Genomic DNA, 17,352 nt, shown 5'->3' with positions numbered 1-17,352 from the left:
AAAGTTCCCAAGAACACAGTGGCTATAACTCTCAATTGGAAGACATTTGCAACAACCAGGACTTATCACAGTGGATGAGCTCTACCAATCTGGACTTTATGGCAGAATGACCGGAGAGTAGCCTCTCATTTAGGTAAAGACTTACGAAGGCCCACATGAAGTTAAAAAAAAAAAAAAAAAAAAGCCTAATGGACTCTCCAACTGTGAGAGACAAGATTCTCTGGTGAAATGAAATCAAGATTGAACTTTTTGATGTCAGTTCTAAGTATGTCTGGAGGAAAACAGGCTGTGTTCATCATCTGCACAACACCATACCACAATAAAGCATAGTGGGGTTAGCAAGACTTATGCTAAAATAGGCTGCTATATGGTAGAAGTGACTGAATTTGTCTGATTTTTGTTATACAGAGCAAGTTTTTGATCCGGACAATATACCTGCTAGCCTATTACCTTATCAGCTATTTCGCCGTACTCCAAATGGAACCATTGTGCCAGGATATGCTTGTTATCTTGGAAATAACAAAGGTATGTTTTCCAAATCCAAAGATGTTGAGATGTTTCTACCTGTGGTAACTTCATTTGATTGGACATGGTTTGGAAAGACATACCAGTCTGTATATATGTTTTTGTCTGACAGCTGACACTGCATATCAGAGCAAAAACCAAGCCATGAGTAAGGGGAAAAAAGGGCACAAAAAAAATCTGTACTGAAAGTTTCTAAGAATACAGTGGCTATAACTCTCAATTAGAAGACATTTGGAACAACCAGGACTCGTCACAGTGGATGAGCTCTACCAACCCGGACTTTATGGCAGAGTGGCCAGAAAGCAGCCTCTTCTTAAGTTCAAGGAAAAAAAAGGCTCATAAAGGCCCACCTGGAGTTGGCACAAATAAGTACTCTCCAGTACTCAGACAAGATTGTCTGGTGTAATGAAACCAAGATTGCACTTTTTGGTGTAAATTCTAAGTATGTTTAGAGGAAAACAGTTGCTGTTTATCATCTGCCCAATACCATACTTACAGTGAAGCGTGGTGGTGTTTTTCAGAAGACTAATCAGGGTTTAAGAAAAGTTTAATGGAGCAAAGCACATAAGTGTCCTGGTTTTGAACCCATTTGAACATCTCTGAAGAGGCCATAAAATGTCTGCCCAATTTGAGAGGACCTGCAGAGAAAATAAGCAGAAAATCCCCCAAATCCAGGTTGACAAACCACGTGACCTCATATCCTGAAAGACTGGAGGCTGTAATCAGTGCCAAAAGTGCTTCAACCAAGTAAAGCTAGGTTCATGCTGCGTTTGTACATAAAAAAAAAAAAAAAGTCATGGTAAAACAAATTTTATAATAGGAGACACATTAAATAGACATCAAAAACGCAGTATAAACCTAGCCTAATAAATAAAGGGTCTGAATATTATGTAAATTCAGTATTTTTCCTTTTGAATAAATTAGCAAAGATCTATAACATTCTCGGAGTGGAGAGAAAGGAACGGCTGCACATTCCATCTATGGCTGATACTAATGCCGCTAGGCCTATATTAAAAATCAACACCAGAGTGTCTGTATATGATTTGATCAAGCCATAATAGCCCCGTGTACCAACGTGCAGGTCCTCTGGTTCACACGGGTCCCTACGCTAACTCCACACCGTGTTGGTCAGTGACCGCCCCCCCCCCGCAAAGCGTGCACATGCAGGGAAGGGGGGCCATGGAACGGCCCTGCAACCCCCATGTCACAGGACCAGATCCAAAAAGCCTGGTCTGGTCCTGTGACATGGGGGTTGCAGGGTCGTTCCATGGCCCCCCTTCCCTGCACATGCACGCTTTGATTTTTAATATAGGCCTAGCGGCATTAGTATCAGCCATAGTTGGGATGTGCAGCCGTTTCTTTCTCTCCAGTTCATGATCTATAACGTTCTGATTATGCATTGTAATTATAGATTAAGTACAGAGTAGGGCTGGCCGATAATAGCCTAAAACATTATCACTGTTAATTAACCCCTTCACGTCAGCCATCTGTATATACACGTTCCTATTGCACATGCCCCGTGCAGTAGGAATGTACATATACGTTCCTGCTTTGACGGGGGTTTGTGATGAGAACGGGATCGCTGCAGGGACATCGATCCCGCTCTCATCTGAGTGAGGCACCGGAGATAATGAGAATCAGCTGCGATCCCGCAGCTGACCCCCATTAACCCCTTAGTGACCGCGGAAACGGCGGTCACTAATGGGCCGGTGCCGCCGCTATATTTCATCTCCCCCCACCGTGAATCCACGATGGGGGGAGATGAAATAGTTAAAATCAGACCCCAGACCAGCCCCCCTAGTGCCCCGGTATCTAACCCCCCCCTCCCCGCAGCGGCCATCAGATCCAAGATGGCCGCCGCGATCACTGTGAACAGACTAATGTCTGTTCACAGTGATCTCTTTGTAAAAATGAATGAAAACCCCATGCTCTCCGCCATCGGAGGTAGCGGAGAGCATGGGGCAGTCATCGGGGACCCCCCCTGTGGGGTCCCGGTACAAGCGATCAGCGGTATATACTATATACCGCTGATCGCTTGTGCCATGTGCCGCCGGAACATTTTATCAAAAAGTGATGTCCCCCCACCCCCCCAGTCGCCCCCCACCCCCCCAGTCACCCCCGTCCCCGAGTCACCCTCCCCTACCCCATATACTCACCTGATCCTGGAGCTCCTTCCTCCTCGGTGTCCTGGCTGGTTATGAAGTGCGCATGCGCTCCACAACCAGCCAGCTCTGAAAATTTAAAGTGACAGAGACCAATTTGGTCTCTGTCACTAAACTATGATTACTGTGATAGAAAATATCACAGTAATCATAGTAATACAGTGAAAAAGAATGTGAAAAGTACAAAAAGTGACAAACATACAAAAAAATAAAACACACACTTTCTATTATAGTAATAATTGCAGTTTACTCCCAAATTACCCCTACCCCCCCCCCCCCCAGATTACCCCTAACCCCCCCCAGATTACCCGTAACTACCGCAGCTAGCCCGTAACCACCCCAGGTTGTCCGTAATCACGTCAGATTGCACGTAACCCCCCAGATTGCCCGCAACCACCGCACGTTGCCCGCAACCACCGCACGTTGCCCGCAACCACCGCACGTTGCCCGCAACCACCGCACGTTGCCCGCGACCCCCTCCAGATTGTCCGTAATCACCCCAGATTACCTATAAGCACTTCAGTCTATCCGTAACAATTCTAGATTGTCTGTAACCCCTCCAGGTTGCCCGTAACCACCGCAGTTTGCGCATAACCACCCCAGGTTGCCCGTAACCACCCCAGGTTGCCCGTAATCCCCCAGATTGCACGCAACCACCGCACGTCGCGTCTGACCACCGCACGTCGCGTCTGACCACCCCAAATTGCCAGTGACCACGCCAGATTACAGGTACCCACCTCAGATTACCTATTAGCTCTTCAGTTTATCCGTAACCACAGCAGGTTGCCTGTAACCACCCCAGACTGTCTGTAACCACCCCACGTTGCCCGTAACCACAGCAGGTTGCCTGTAACCACCCTAGATTGTCTGTAACCACAGCAGGTTGTCCGTATTCACCCCAGGTTGCCCGTAACCACCCCATGTTGACGGTATCCACCCCAGATTACCCGTAACCACCCCATGTTGACGGTATCCACCCCAGATTACCCGTAACCACCCCATGTTGACGGTATCCACCCCAGATTACCCGTAACCACCTCAGACTGCCCGTAACCACCCCAGACTGCCCGTAACCACCTCCAAATTACCCGGAACCACTCCACATTACCTGTAATCTAATTTTTTTATTTTATTTTAGTAACTGCGCTATTCTAATAACTATTACTAGCTACTGTTTTGCTCCAGCAAATTGGCACTCCTTCCCTTCTGAGCCCTGCTGTGTGCCCATACAGTGGTTTATGCCCACATATGGGGTACCGTTGTACTCGGGAGAACCTGCGTTACAGATTTTGGGGTACGTTTTCTCTCATGTTCCTTGTGAAATTTAGAAATTTCAAACTAAACCAACATATTATTGGAAAAATTCAAGTTTTTAATTTTTACTGTCCAATTTTGAATACTTTCCTCTAATACCTGTGGGGCCAAAATGCTCATCCTACCCCAAGATGAATTCTTTGAGGGGTGTACTTTCCAAAATGGGGTGACTTTTGGGGGGGTCTATTCTGTAGACATTACAGGGGCGCTGCAAATGCACCTGGCGCTCAGAAACTTCTTCAGAAAAATCTGCACGGAAAATGCTAATTGGTGCTGCTTCCGTTCTGAGCCCTGCTGTGTGCCCATACAGTGGTTTATGCCCACATATGCGGTACCGTTCTACTCAGGAGAACCTGCGTTACAGATTTTGGGGTGAATTTTCTCTCCTGTTCCTTGTGAAATTGAGAAATTTCAAACTAAAGGAACAAATTATTGGAAAAATTCGAGTTTTTCATTTTTACTGTCTACTTTTGAATACTTTCCTCTTATACCGGTGGGGTCAAAATGCTCACCACACCCCAAAATGAATTCTTTGAGGGGTGCACTTTCCAAAATGGGGTGACTTATGGCGAGATTTTACTCCGCTGGCACTACAGGGGCACTGCAAACGCACCTGGCGCTCAAACTTCTTCAGCAAAATCTGCATTGAAAAAGCTAATTGGCACTCCTTCCCTTCTGAGCCCTGCTGTGTGCCCATACAGTGGTTTATGCCCACATATGAGGTACCTTTTTACTCAGGAGAACCTGCGTTACAGATTTTGGGGTGAATTTTCTCTTCTGTTCCTCGTGAAATGGAGAAAATTCAAACTAAAGGAACATATTATTGGAAAAATTCGAGTTTTTCATTTTTACTGTCTAATTTTGAATACTTTCCTCTAACACCTGTGGGGTCAAAATGCTCATCCTACCCCAAGATGAATTCTTTGAGGGGTGTACTTTTCAAAATGGGGTGACTTATGGGGGGTTTTCTCTCTGCTGACACTACAGGGGCACTGCAAATGCACCTGGCGCTCGGAAACTTCTTCAGCAAAATCTGCAATGGAAAAGCTAGATGGCTCTCCCTTCCTTCTGAGCCCCGCTGTGTGCCCATACAGTGGTTTACGCCCACATATGGGGTACCGTAGTACTCAAGAGAACCTGCGTTACAAATTTTGGGGTGCGTTATCTCTCATGTTTCTTTTGAAAATGAGAAACTTTAATCTAAACGTATATATTATTGGAAAATTTTAATTTTTCATTTTTTTACGGCCTAATGGTGAATACTTTCCTCAAGCCCCTGTAGGGTTAAAATGCTCATTATACCCCTAGATTAATTCTTTAAGGTGTCTAGTTTCCAAAATGGGGTCACTTATGGGGGTTTCCAGTATACAAGCCTCCTAAATCAACTTAAGAAAAGAACTGGTCCCCAAAAAAATCAGTTTTAGAAACTTTTACGAAAATGTGGTAATTTGCTGATAAATTTCTAAGCCCCGTAACACCCTAAAAAAGTAAAATATGTTTATGAAATGAAGCCAGAATAAAGAGGACATATCGGTAATGTGACTTAGTAACTAATTTATGTGATACGACTTTCTTTTTTAGAAGCAGAGAATTTCAAAGTTCATAAAATGCTATTTTTTTCAATTTTTCATGATATTTTGATGTTTTTTACAAAAAACACACAAAGTAGTGACCAAATTTTGCCACTAATATAAAGTGCCATATGTGACGAAAAAACAATCTCAGAATCGCTAGCATACGTTAAAGCATCACTGAGCTATAAGAGCATAAAGTGAGACAGGTCAGATTTTGAAAAATGCCTGGTCTTCTAGGTGCAAATAGGCTTGGTCTTGAAGGGGTTAAACATGTAACCTTGATAACAATGACATGCCCCTTGTGAAAGCCACACCCCTTTCACATGCCAACCCACTTGGCGTGCCAAACTGATGATATTTTGTGTCAAAAAGGAAAAAAAAAGTAACTCACTGAGCAGCAATCCAAGGTTGTGGCATTTAGTCTGTTGTAATTATTAGAGGGTCTCAGCAGAGGCTCTAAGCCCCCACCCCGCTGAGACCCCATAATAATGACAGTGTGCTAAATGCTACAGCGTTCACAACACCCACCACCCCACTCATGACCATCACCCCTGACTTAAATGTTGATTTATTTTTTATTTATTTTTTTTGTTAATTATAATGGGTGTAGTTTAAGAGTTATAGTGGATGAGGGGTGTATTTAGTAGTAGAGGTACAGTACTTGAGGGGTGTATTGGTAGAAATGGGGCGTATCATTAGTGGAAGTAGTATCGGTAATGGTGTTTGTAGTAGTAGCAGTAGTTGGGAGTAATAGTTTGTTACTTGGTAAACAGGAAGGAGGAGGGGCAGGGCGTCATCCTGGGTCCTCATCCTCACTCAGTTAAGGGCATTCTGAGTCTCTTCTGTCCAGGGGACTCCACAGTGCCCTGCTGCTACTGGAGAGTCTTTTGCATGCAGGCGACGGAGATCTCCAGTGTGTGGATGCGGCAGTTGCAAACCAGCAGGGGGCGCAGTTACTTGCAGGAGGAACACTCCAGGCACAGTAAGGCTCTGAGCGCCCCCTGCTGGATCTAGGCTGCAGCATCTGCACGTTGGGAGATCACCACTGCCTGCACACGAGAGATTCTCAAGGAGCTTTGAGGTGGGGGGATTGCTGGCCAAGCACAGTGGGCACTCGGGAGCGCATGCTGTTAGGACATTCATCCCTCCCCTACCCTCAGGAGCTGGGAAGACTGGTGGGAGGGAGGGTAAATACTGAAAAATAGACCTGACAAAGATCAGGTCGCTTAACTGAGGCCAGTGTGAGGTTAGTTGGAGGATAGATCAGAAGCAACATGAGAAAATATTACTTTACTGGAAGAGTAGTAGATGCATGGCACAAACTTCCAGCAGATGTGGTTAGTAAATCTACAATAACAAAATTTAAACATGCCTGGGATGAACATATAGAAGCGAAATACTCAAAGCACAGACTAGGTGGACCCAGTGCTCTTTTTCTGTGGACAAGCCTCTTTGTTTCTATGTAACACTCTATGATGTATTGTAGCTGTCAAGAACAAGGGTTACTTAGTATGGCATACTAAACTAATGGGTACTGGCACTAATACACATGATGCAACCAATACACACTCCTGATGCAACTTCTAGAATTGGAGGTGCTGTTGTCAATAGTGGCTGCAGATTTAATCTGAACGTCAATGGGTTGTCATGACAATAAGCAGCTGAATAAGGATACCCAGGTCTGCCAACAAAACTATAAGGTTGTCATCTACCCTACATGGTGATAAAAATAATTTTTTTTTTTTTTTTTTTTTTTTTAGCTTCTGCTACATTATATATAGATGCAGATTCATCACCACACCGACCAAACAAAAATGCTTAGTACAGTACTTTGGTCTTGTGTCTGAAAATTCTAAAGCATCCAATTTTACTTTTTATTTTTTTAAATCCTTGAGGGCTAGTATGATGTAATGACAGAGTTAACTTTCCAAGACAGGGTAAGAGAGGCTGCTGAATTGTAGAAGTGACTGAATTGTTTGTCTGATTTTCATTATACAGAGCAAGTTTCTGATCCGGTATCTCCACCTTCTAGCCCGTTTTCTCTTCAGATATTTCGCCGTACTCCAAGTGGAACCATTGTGCCAGGATTTGATTATGGTCTTGGAAATAACAAAGGTAAGTTGTAGTATCCAACAAATCCCTTTGCTTCACTACACAGCGCAATGAATGAATGTGACTAAAAGGTAAGTAATGCAATTTGGTGATTCTGGTTTAATTTTGATCGTTGTCCATAGTCTTAGGAACAACTCACCTGCCATGCAGGACCTAGGACTATAGCTGTACAGCTGTAGTTGTACATGTTACCAGATTGTACACACCATGCTGTGTATTGTCCATTAATTCCATCACCCCCACCCCACCCCTTCCAAAAATTTCAGGGAAGAGAAACTGATGTCACAGTTGTCATTAGCTCCCCCTGGTATGGATAGAGGAATGCTGCCAGAAATATTTCTGTTAGATCATGGACCACAATTTTTCCTTTTAGTTGTGTCTTGCTCTGGTGAAAGAGCTGGCCAAATTTTATGTTAACAAGCAACCATAAACCTCAGCATTGTTGACTGTAACATGCTTTTTTAACTCGCCGTAACAATCTTCAAACATTTGCCACATTCTTTTTTTGGCAGCTGATAACAATCTGGCGAGCTTTTGTTATGGTGGATGACTTCAGGGCATCCTCCTCAAACGTTTGGCATATACTTGTATCGCCTTTTCATAAACCATTCAAGGAATTTAAATGTTATACTCAAGAAAACCTATTCTTAATGCTTGGTTCACACTACGTCTAAGGGTGCCTTTTACACACAATTAATCTGACAGATTTTTGAAGTCAAAGTTAGGAAAGGATTTGAAAATAGGAGAAATCTCTCTTTCCTTTATAACCCTGGTTTTGGCTTAAAAAAATCTTTCAGTTCTTTCTATGTAAAGGCATCCTTAGGATCTGTTTGGGCCCTCTGTCAGGCAACAGAAGAAAAAACTGCTGCATGCATCATTTTTCTGTCTCACACTGACAGGCCACATTAGTCAGTGGAATGTGCAACAAATGCCCCAAACTGAGCTAGTTAGTGAAGCTGCTTCACGCTGGAGTTTGTATATGTAGCGAGAATTGCTTTTGCTTTTGTAAACTGTGAAATGCTTCTACAGTTGTATACTTAGGCTATGCATATATATTTACAATGATCCACTTATACAAAGGCAGTGAAATGCAGTGGCTAGGCAAAAATCTATTATATTGTACTTGTGCCCCTCCATTTTTGCTGGATTCCCTCCATCTTCCTCTTTATCCTTTTGACTTTTGCAATTTAAAATCAACATATATTTACATTGCTTAAAATGTTTTAATGACCCAGCACCTTTTTATTCTTGTATAGACCCCTCAATATTACAATAAATCGGTCAGCTGCAGTTCATACTACAAACTGCTGACACTGTTTATTTATTTATCTGTGCCTCCATAACACAAAATCCTTTCATTTGCCCGTGTTAGAGGCATTCCAAAGCTGATTTTAGTGCTGCATACTGAAATGCCTCCTTTCCCTCTCCCATTCCCATCTTTATGTCCATTGGCTGGAGTCCCAAGTAGGGGTAGTAATGGGAGGGGGAGTGAGGAGGTATTCCAGCCCTCAGCAATTCAGGGGGTTGAGAATGCCTCTTAAGCATTTTGCACAGGTGAATAAAAGCACGTTTCTATGTTCTGGAAGATAGATATATGAAAGATATCTTGGCCTGACAGTGTCAGCAGTTTGGTTTTCAGCTGACCGATTCTTTACATTTTGTAATTTTCATACAGACCTTCGAGCCCCATCAATAGACTTTACCTTTTAGCAGTTGTCTTATTATTGTAGAGTAGAATGGCCTGTTTACATTGGCAGTCCTAATGCTTAAAAAATAACAATAAAACTTCAATTAAAGAGGTTTTCCAGGATAAAACAATTAATAGCCTCTCCAGACACCCTTAGCTGTTCCATGTGTAGTGGCAGCACAAGGGTAGTTCAGTCTATGCATCTATTGAAGTGGAAAGCAGAGACTGCAGTACATCAGCGACACTGCTACTCAGGGAACAGAGCCAATTGTTTCTAGCTTTGCTCCTACTGTAAAGATGGTACTGAACAGCTGATCGGCAGGGGAGATAGGATAGGTGTTGGCACCCCACCGATCACCTATTATTTTCCCATCGTGTGGATAGGCTAGTAGTTTTATCCCAGAAAACCTCTGGGATAGTGATCTGTTGTGCTTTATAAAAGGGAAAAACTATGTTGGTATGTGCTGCTTATTGACAATATGTGGGAATAGTTACAATATTTCCTTTTTTTTATCTATACTTATTAAAAGAGTAAACTGTGGCAGGCCTGTAGGCTTGAATGGAACAAATGTAATGCACTAGTGACTGTAGACTGCATTAGCTACCACGAGTAGGAATAAGCGTGTTTAGTACAATGTACTTGGTAGCCAGGTCCAAGAAGTACAATTATCTTAAAGTGCTGGGGGACAAGAGTCCCAAATACCTATGTTTCCTTGGCGGCTTAAAACTTAACCTTTTAATTAACATCTAAAATATCAAACAGACTCCAAACAACACGACATAAACACACAGTGCATAAGTGATTTAAAAGTGTGGTGAGGTATATACACTTTCTGAATGTATCCTGGTGTCTGGGAATACAAGTGGGGTCTATGAAGATGCGGTCATTCACAGTGTCCTGGCCTTGGATACTTGACTAATGAACGTATAGTTCTATCAACCTGACAATACTAGGCTGGTGGTGATAAGCTCAAAACACACCAACAGGCTAAACCGCACTATATTCCATAGCCCGTCACCTATTATATGGCACCGTGACCACTGTCTATCAGATGCTGACTAAAGCCCTGTAATTAATGTTGGCTTCTAAATGCAATTTTCTATACGCATGTTCCCATTGTACTGACTAATCCAGGTAACAAGCATCCCACACATTAAAAGGCAAGATAAGGTTTTAATGTGTAGGATGTTTGTTACCTGGATTAGTCAGTACAATGGGAACATGCGTATACAAAATCGCATTTAGAAGCCGACATTAATTACGGGGCTTCAGTCAGCATCTGATACAGTGGTCACGGTGCCATATTATAGGTGACTGGCTATAGAATATAGTGCGGTTTAGCCTGTTGGTGTGTTTTGAGCTTATCACCACCAGCCTAGTATTGTCAGGTTGATAGAACTATACGTTTGTTAGTAAGTATCCAAGGCCGGGACACTGTTAGTGACCGCATCTTCATAGACCCCACTTGTATTCCCAGACACCAGGATACATTCAGAAAGTGTATATACCTCACCACACTTTTAAATCACTTATGCACTGTGTGTTTGTCGTGTGTTGTTTGGAGTCTGTTTGATATTTTAGATGTTAAAGGTTTAGTTTTAAGCCCCCAAGGAAACATAGGTATTTGGGACTCTTGTCCCCCAGCACTGTTTAGTACAATGTAACACTCGACCCTTAAAGTAAATTTCATCAGTCTCTAGTCACATAACTGAAGTGTTGTCAATCTTTATGAAAATTTTAGATTTATTTTGTTTCCATTCTTTTCACTCAGTCAAATAAAATAAAAATATAGCTGTAGTTTTCAGTAAAATTAAAACAATCTGTGAACGGATGGGGGAAAAACCGTCTGTTTTTAGCAAAAGCAGGTTATAATAATAAAGTTACAGCCGTATTTTGATTATTTTACTGTGTGCGTGAAAATAGCCTTAAGACCCTATTCCTCGGAACGATCATCGGGCGTATTCGGACGTTACGGACGATAATCGTCCTGTGGAATAAAAGGCAACGATCATCCGACATCGTTCATGTCGGATAATCGTTGCGTCGTTTGTCTTTCAAACATGTTTGAAAACAAACGACCAGGATAGCAGCGATCTGTTGCCATCGCTCCATGGAATAGGAGCAGCGGCAGCAGACCGCCACTATGCCCATGGGCTGCATGGACAATCTAGCGATCACCGGGGCAGCTCCCTGCGGCCCCTTCTGCACTCATCCGCTCGCTGCAGCCGCGTGGAATAGCGGTGGCAGTGAGCGAGGAGCAAATGAGCGCTGATGGCGCTTGTTTGCTCCTCACTGTCGGCCCGTGGAATAGGGCCTTTAGACTACATTCACGTTTAAAAGAAAACTATGAGCCATTTAGAAGCATCTAACCTGCTGATCGTTTCCCTTTTAAACGTTAATGTAGTTTGTCAGCAAACCTATTTAAGTCAGTTGCTGGAGGTTGTAAATCACTTTCTGTTTAGGGGACAGGACCTGTTGCACAAAAGAGCAGCTCATGCTGACACAGCAGTACAGGACATGTAGCACAACACTGTACTGTAGTAAGGTGGTACTAGACAGCTAATCCATGCATGCACTTCAGGAATAGTGGTTTTACCAGTGAAAAGCCGGTGCTGATTGGCAGGGCTGTGCCTCTGACAGACACCTCAGTGTCTATGGCATTGTATTTTGAATGTGGCCATTGTAACTTGAGGGGACCATTACATAGTTAAATTACAGGTTATACTCTGCTGGCTTGTTGTGATTATGGTGAGGTTGTCTCCTCAAAAGTTTTATTGTACTTTGGTTGACTTATTAATTATATTGCATGTTATAACGCCATTGCATGCCATGCTCTGGTATTTTTCATAAATACCAGGCTTTTATTTATTTATTTTTTGATCAGGTAGATCAGAAGTTCTGACTTTTTAATAAATTTGTTATTTAATTCATTCAATAACGGGTTGTAGTTTTGACTGTTTTGCCCATTGCAGGTGATCAGCTGAGTGCCATACTGAATTCCATTCAGTCACGGCCTAGTTTGCCAGCTCCTTCCATCTTTGATCAAGCTGCAAAACCTCCCTCTTCCCTAGTCCACAGTCCATTTGTGTTCGGACAATCCCCCTCCTTCCAGCAGCCTCAGCCTCCGCTTCAGAGTAAGTCTGTCCGTCTTACATGCTCATCCAGCCATTCTTTCTGAGGCAATGTCATCAGTTCTTCAGGGACCTCCATTTGTAAGCATGCATGGTTGTCTACTGAAGAAAAAAATGTCTTGTATCATGTTCCTTTCCTGGCAGAATAATAACCTCTTTGTATAGTTGTCTAGATTTTAGTTCTGTTGATATTAAATGCGCTTAGCATTTAATTGGTAATGTTAACAAATAGTGATAGTCATTTGCCAGTCAAAGATTCAATAGCCATATGCCATTATTCCTGATAATAATTTTTCATACCTCGGTGGTTATGGTAAGGAGAAAATCTAGTCTAAGAAATGGTTTCAGTTGATAAGCGTAGCTAGCTCTTCAATATGAACGCTAGTTTATTAAAGGGAATGTGTCACTTGTTAATTTTTTGTTAATAGAGCCAGGTATAGAACATGTTCTTTTAACGCCATGGGGCAGCAGCCCTAGTGGGAGATCTTCTGCTTTAACAGCATTTAGATTTGTTTCACAGCACTCCCATGGATCATACACTAGAATGTTTTCTAGGTATGATCTGTAACCTGTGTAGAAATCATTGTGCAAGGAGGGGTGCCGGGAGGGGGGGATGTGGGTGAGCTGTGACAACTGTTTTTAGTGAATGGCTCATTCTATATTATCTTTCTACTGGTCTTTCCCTTTATTTCATTCCTGCATTTGGTAGTAAGGAGATTGCTGGAAAGCTAGAGCAGCGATTGTCTGCTTATTATTAACCCTAAAAGTCACAGTGGGGCTGTATTAGTAATGGAATTTTATTTGCATAAATTGAGGCTTTGGCAGATGCACTTGTGATCGGCTATTATTTCCGAATAGTGTGATTTCCTTACTCACCTGACCTCGCCCTGTGTGACTTATGGTGTTCAAGCACAAGGTCCACTGTGGCAGACCTGCATCAGTATTGGATCTGAAGGACCGCATTTGTTGGCATGTTGTAGTAATTAAAGCTGATTCACTGTGTTTAGCAGTATAAAACATGCAGAGCGTTGTTGAAAACCAAGAGGGACATAGTAAACATCTGTAGCATGATTTGCATAGCTTACAGCACAACCATTAACTTTTTGGACAATGGGGGAGATTTATCAAACATGGTGTATAGTGAAACTGGCTCAGTTGCCCCTAGCAACCAATCAAATTCCACTTTCCATTCCTCACAGACTCTTTGGAAAATGAAACTTGGCAACTGAGCCAGTTTCAGTTTTTTTTTTATTACTGAATAGCGAGCACGTCATCTGAGGTGCCCGTTGTCTGATTTCTTGTCGGAGACGTTTAATTACATTTACCCTGTATATGGTAAAATAAAAAAAATTAGGGGGAGGAATGTTCAAAGTAAAAAGTCATTTAAACAGTAGGTCATTTTCAGACGACACATTCCCTTTAATCCGTAGTTACCCGAAGGCCAGGTAGTTGCCAGAATTCCTCGATATCTTCATATCATTGTAATATATGTTTTTTGTTTGTACACATTTACATTTGCTTATAGTGTATGGTTTTCTATGTGTTTTTCATCAAAGCTACTATGCTAGTGTAAGGAAGTGTTCTATACGATCATGAATGAATAGATTGTGGTATTGGTTGACTAGAAATGCAGTATATAGGTTTGTTCTGTTATAAACTGCATGCTCTATCAGTAAAGGTTGGAAATTATTTTGAAATGTTTTTCCCCTTTTTTAAACCTTTGTTTAACAAGGCAAAGATGGTTGGCCACAAATTAATGTGTTGCATAGTTATGTTGTGCCGAGTGATTAATCATGAAAGTCTTTTATAGTAGTCTTTAGGAAGAACACAATCTTACTTAGATTCCCCCCTTTCATCTTCATCTCCGAAATCTTCTCATACTCCTCTTCTATCCTGCAGATTAGTAGAATTCTGTTTGCAGTGCTCATTGATCAAATGTTGGGTGTGTAAAAATGTACGCTTTACAGTTATATGCTTCCTACATTGGTTTGCTTTCTGGAGAACAGACCGTGTAACACATCATGGGACAGATTTCCTATTGCAAATACACCAGAATCTTTGCATCTGTGCAAAATGCTGCATTAAATGACCTACTTTATTTTGAGTTTAGACTTTTTTTCAGTGTCTGACAAAAAGGTTGTGTTGTAAGATGCATTGCTGGGTGCAAAAAATGCCCCAGACCTCTAGTGCATGGTTATGACCATTATTGCTCCTAGGACTGTTTCACACCTCCTTTACACATTTTGAAGCATTTATAGTGTTTTTGCAGGCTTTTGGTGTTTAATAATATCTTAATTATAAGGTTCTTACGAATAGTTGGTCTAAGCTTGGATTAGATTTATTCAAAGTATATCGTGCTAATTTTAGGAAAAGTTCACATGGGTCAGATTATTATTGCTGCTAAATACAGAATTGTACAGAATCATGTGGAACTTTAAGTGTAATATATCCATGCAGTCATTACTCAGTAGTCCATGCAGCAAAGCGCATAGTTATTAGGCAATAAGCTGGGATAATGGACACAAAGATGAGGAGTAGTGTCAGATGAAAAACAGGTTGTAATGCCTCAAAGAAGACTATCTGTTTTTTAAAGATTGATAACCCATCAACATCCTTGATCCTTGAGAATAGTGAGCACAGCTTCATTGTCTAGCACAACCATGCCTGACCCAAATCTTATGAATGCTACACTTATATAGAACACAATGAAGAGCCTATTCTTGCCCAGCCACACTTCCCCCAAGCTTCTCCTGCAGTGTCTACAGGTCCCCTGCTGAATGCTCCCACCTGTGTGGCTCGACAGTGACAGCCCACTCAGCCAGTCGTTAACTTAAGCAGGGCAGTGCCATGGCTAGTGATTGGCTGGGTGGGCTGTCACTGCTTAGACGGCCAAGACTAGCTCTTAACGGAAAAGGCGGCAGGAGCGTTCAGGGGAGGACCCCGGTGGACCTGGGTTAGGGAAGAATAAGCTCTTATGTTCTGTATAAGTTCAGCAATTTATAAAAAAATAACTTAAAGGGTCAGATTACTCCTTTAACTTGGGACTAACATTTAAAGTTCGTCTCAGACCATCCTTGATTGCATAATTCACAGCCCTCTAAGTATACAATACCTCCTTTTTCTGTCAGTAGTTTGGTGTGTTTTCAACATTTGTTCAACGTGCCTTGGTAACAACACAAGTGCAGGCGTCTTTTGTTGCGCATATAATAAAAGCCAATCAAAAATTATTCCTATTTGTAGAATGCGACAAATTTCAGGATCATGTCTGAACAGAACAATGTTATAGATGAAAAATGGAAAGAAACTAAAATGAAAAGCAAATGATGATTCCAGAAACACTTGGGCAGTGATAAAACATGCATTTATTGTTTGACTAATTGCCATTTGTCCGTTTCTCTATGAAAGCTTTTCCACATATTTCACAGGAAAATTCTTTTTAGTAATGAGCATCTGAAATGGCTGGTAACCTTCTGAAATGTTGATTCTCCAGCACTATATGCAGAAACCAGGAGTCCAAAGGAAGTTTTTAATATACAATTCTGTACTTAGACCTGAGCATAGCATTTCTGTGATTTCAGCTTTGCATGGCCTAACATATATCAGGAACTAAATATAAAAAAAAATTATTTTCCTGTATTCTGTCATTTCTTAGATGCTCTGTATAATGTCTTGTGTTTGCTTATATCTTTGCTGCTTCTGTGCATCTGTTCTCAACTGTAGAACTCGCACCATCCAACGCTGCTTCTCGCGAACCTTGTAATAAAAGTAAAGGTGCTCCGTCATCTGCTTTCTCACCTCTGTCTGTCAAATCAAAGGGTGGGTATGCATGCTTCTAAACCCACTTCATTTTACATCATACTAAAATGTACGTGGTTTCTTGCCTGCTAACTGCTGTTTGTGTTTGTTTTGTTTTTTTAATTATTAGGGCTAGGACCATTAAATGGCATTGAATGCCAATGTAATATGCAGGAACATATCTTTAGAAAAGCAGCTATAACATATATTTGTTTCAGATTGTTTAAGGCATTGTCCATAATTCTAACAAAGTATTTTTTTTTTTTTATAATTGGGCCCTTAAATACCAAACAAGCTGGTACTCACCTGCTCGTTTGTTGGTTCAATGCATTAAAACTTTGTTAACATGGATAATCCCTTTAATTCGTGTCTCATATCTTCAGGAATCAGCACATTGGACACATTTTCTGCTACTTCTGTGATGCTATTCAGATAAGCTCACTTTTAAGAACGTGGCATAGATAATTCAGATGACCTCCACATACCCATAGATTAGTATGGTTGAACTTATACAAAGTGTCCTTTTGGCCATATACATGGAGATTCTAATTTGTTTTGTATACATATACTTCAAGGTGTATGCTTAAAAAGCTGTGACATGGGCTTATTTTTACTTGTATGAGACAATTGAGAATTAAGTATATGTATATATCCGTATATAAGCCTGTAAATTGCAAAGATTTTGCCTGTTTTACTTTTTATGTGTTAACCTCATATCAGAATTTTTAATCGGCTATGAGCTACCCATTAAAGCGAAACTGCTGGTACCTAGGGAATCTAGTACAAAGTTTCTGCCTTTGATCAGAATGATTTTGTAAAAAATAATCATTTCAGCTTTAGCCATTTCATTTGCTTTTGTTATAGCAATTTCATGAAATGCTGCACATGTGGCCATAACCCAACTTCCTTGTAACAATAGTACTTTCAAAATTGTCCAAGTGGGGATCCGCTGTGTGTATGGGACCCGGCCCCTTTAACCCCCGCGCCACCGGCCGAAAGCCTGCCCGGCCGCCCCGAGCATACAGTACCAACTCGGTGCCGCGGCTGTGTG

General features: G+C 41.7%; 1 protein-coding gene across 13 annotated transcripts in view; it reads left to right on the top strand.

The window, feature by feature from the left end:
- The window catches only part of MYCBP2 (MYC binding protein 2), a 246,511-nt gene that overhangs the window by 192,819 nt on the left and 36,340 nt on the right, over positions 1-17,352 (top strand). For 9 of the 13 annotated variants that reach the window (XM_069970649.1, XM_069970651.1, XM_069970660.1 and 6 more), the window contains 3 exons: positions 409-525; positions 7,574-7,690; positions 12,348-12,509. In XM_069970649.1, coding sequence (XP_069826750.1) covers positions 409-525; positions 7,574-7,690; positions 12,348-12,509 — 396 coding nt within the window. The remainder of the gene's footprint in view (positions 1-408; positions 526-7,573; positions 7,691-12,347; positions 12,510-17,352) is intronic. The other 4 variants (XM_069970661.1, XM_069970657.1, XM_069970653.1 and 1 more) reach the window with 2 other exon arrangements.

Source organism: Dendropsophus ebraccatus, chromosome 5 (genome assembly GCF_027789765.1).
Source record: "Dendropsophus ebraccatus isolate aDenEbr1 chromosome 5, aDenEbr1.pat, whole genome shotgun sequence".
NCBI classification, from domain to species: Eukaryota; Metazoa; Chordata; class Amphibia; order Anura; family Hylidae; genus Dendropsophus; species Dendropsophus ebraccatus.
This window is presented reverse-complemented; position numbering and strand designations above follow the sequence as displayed.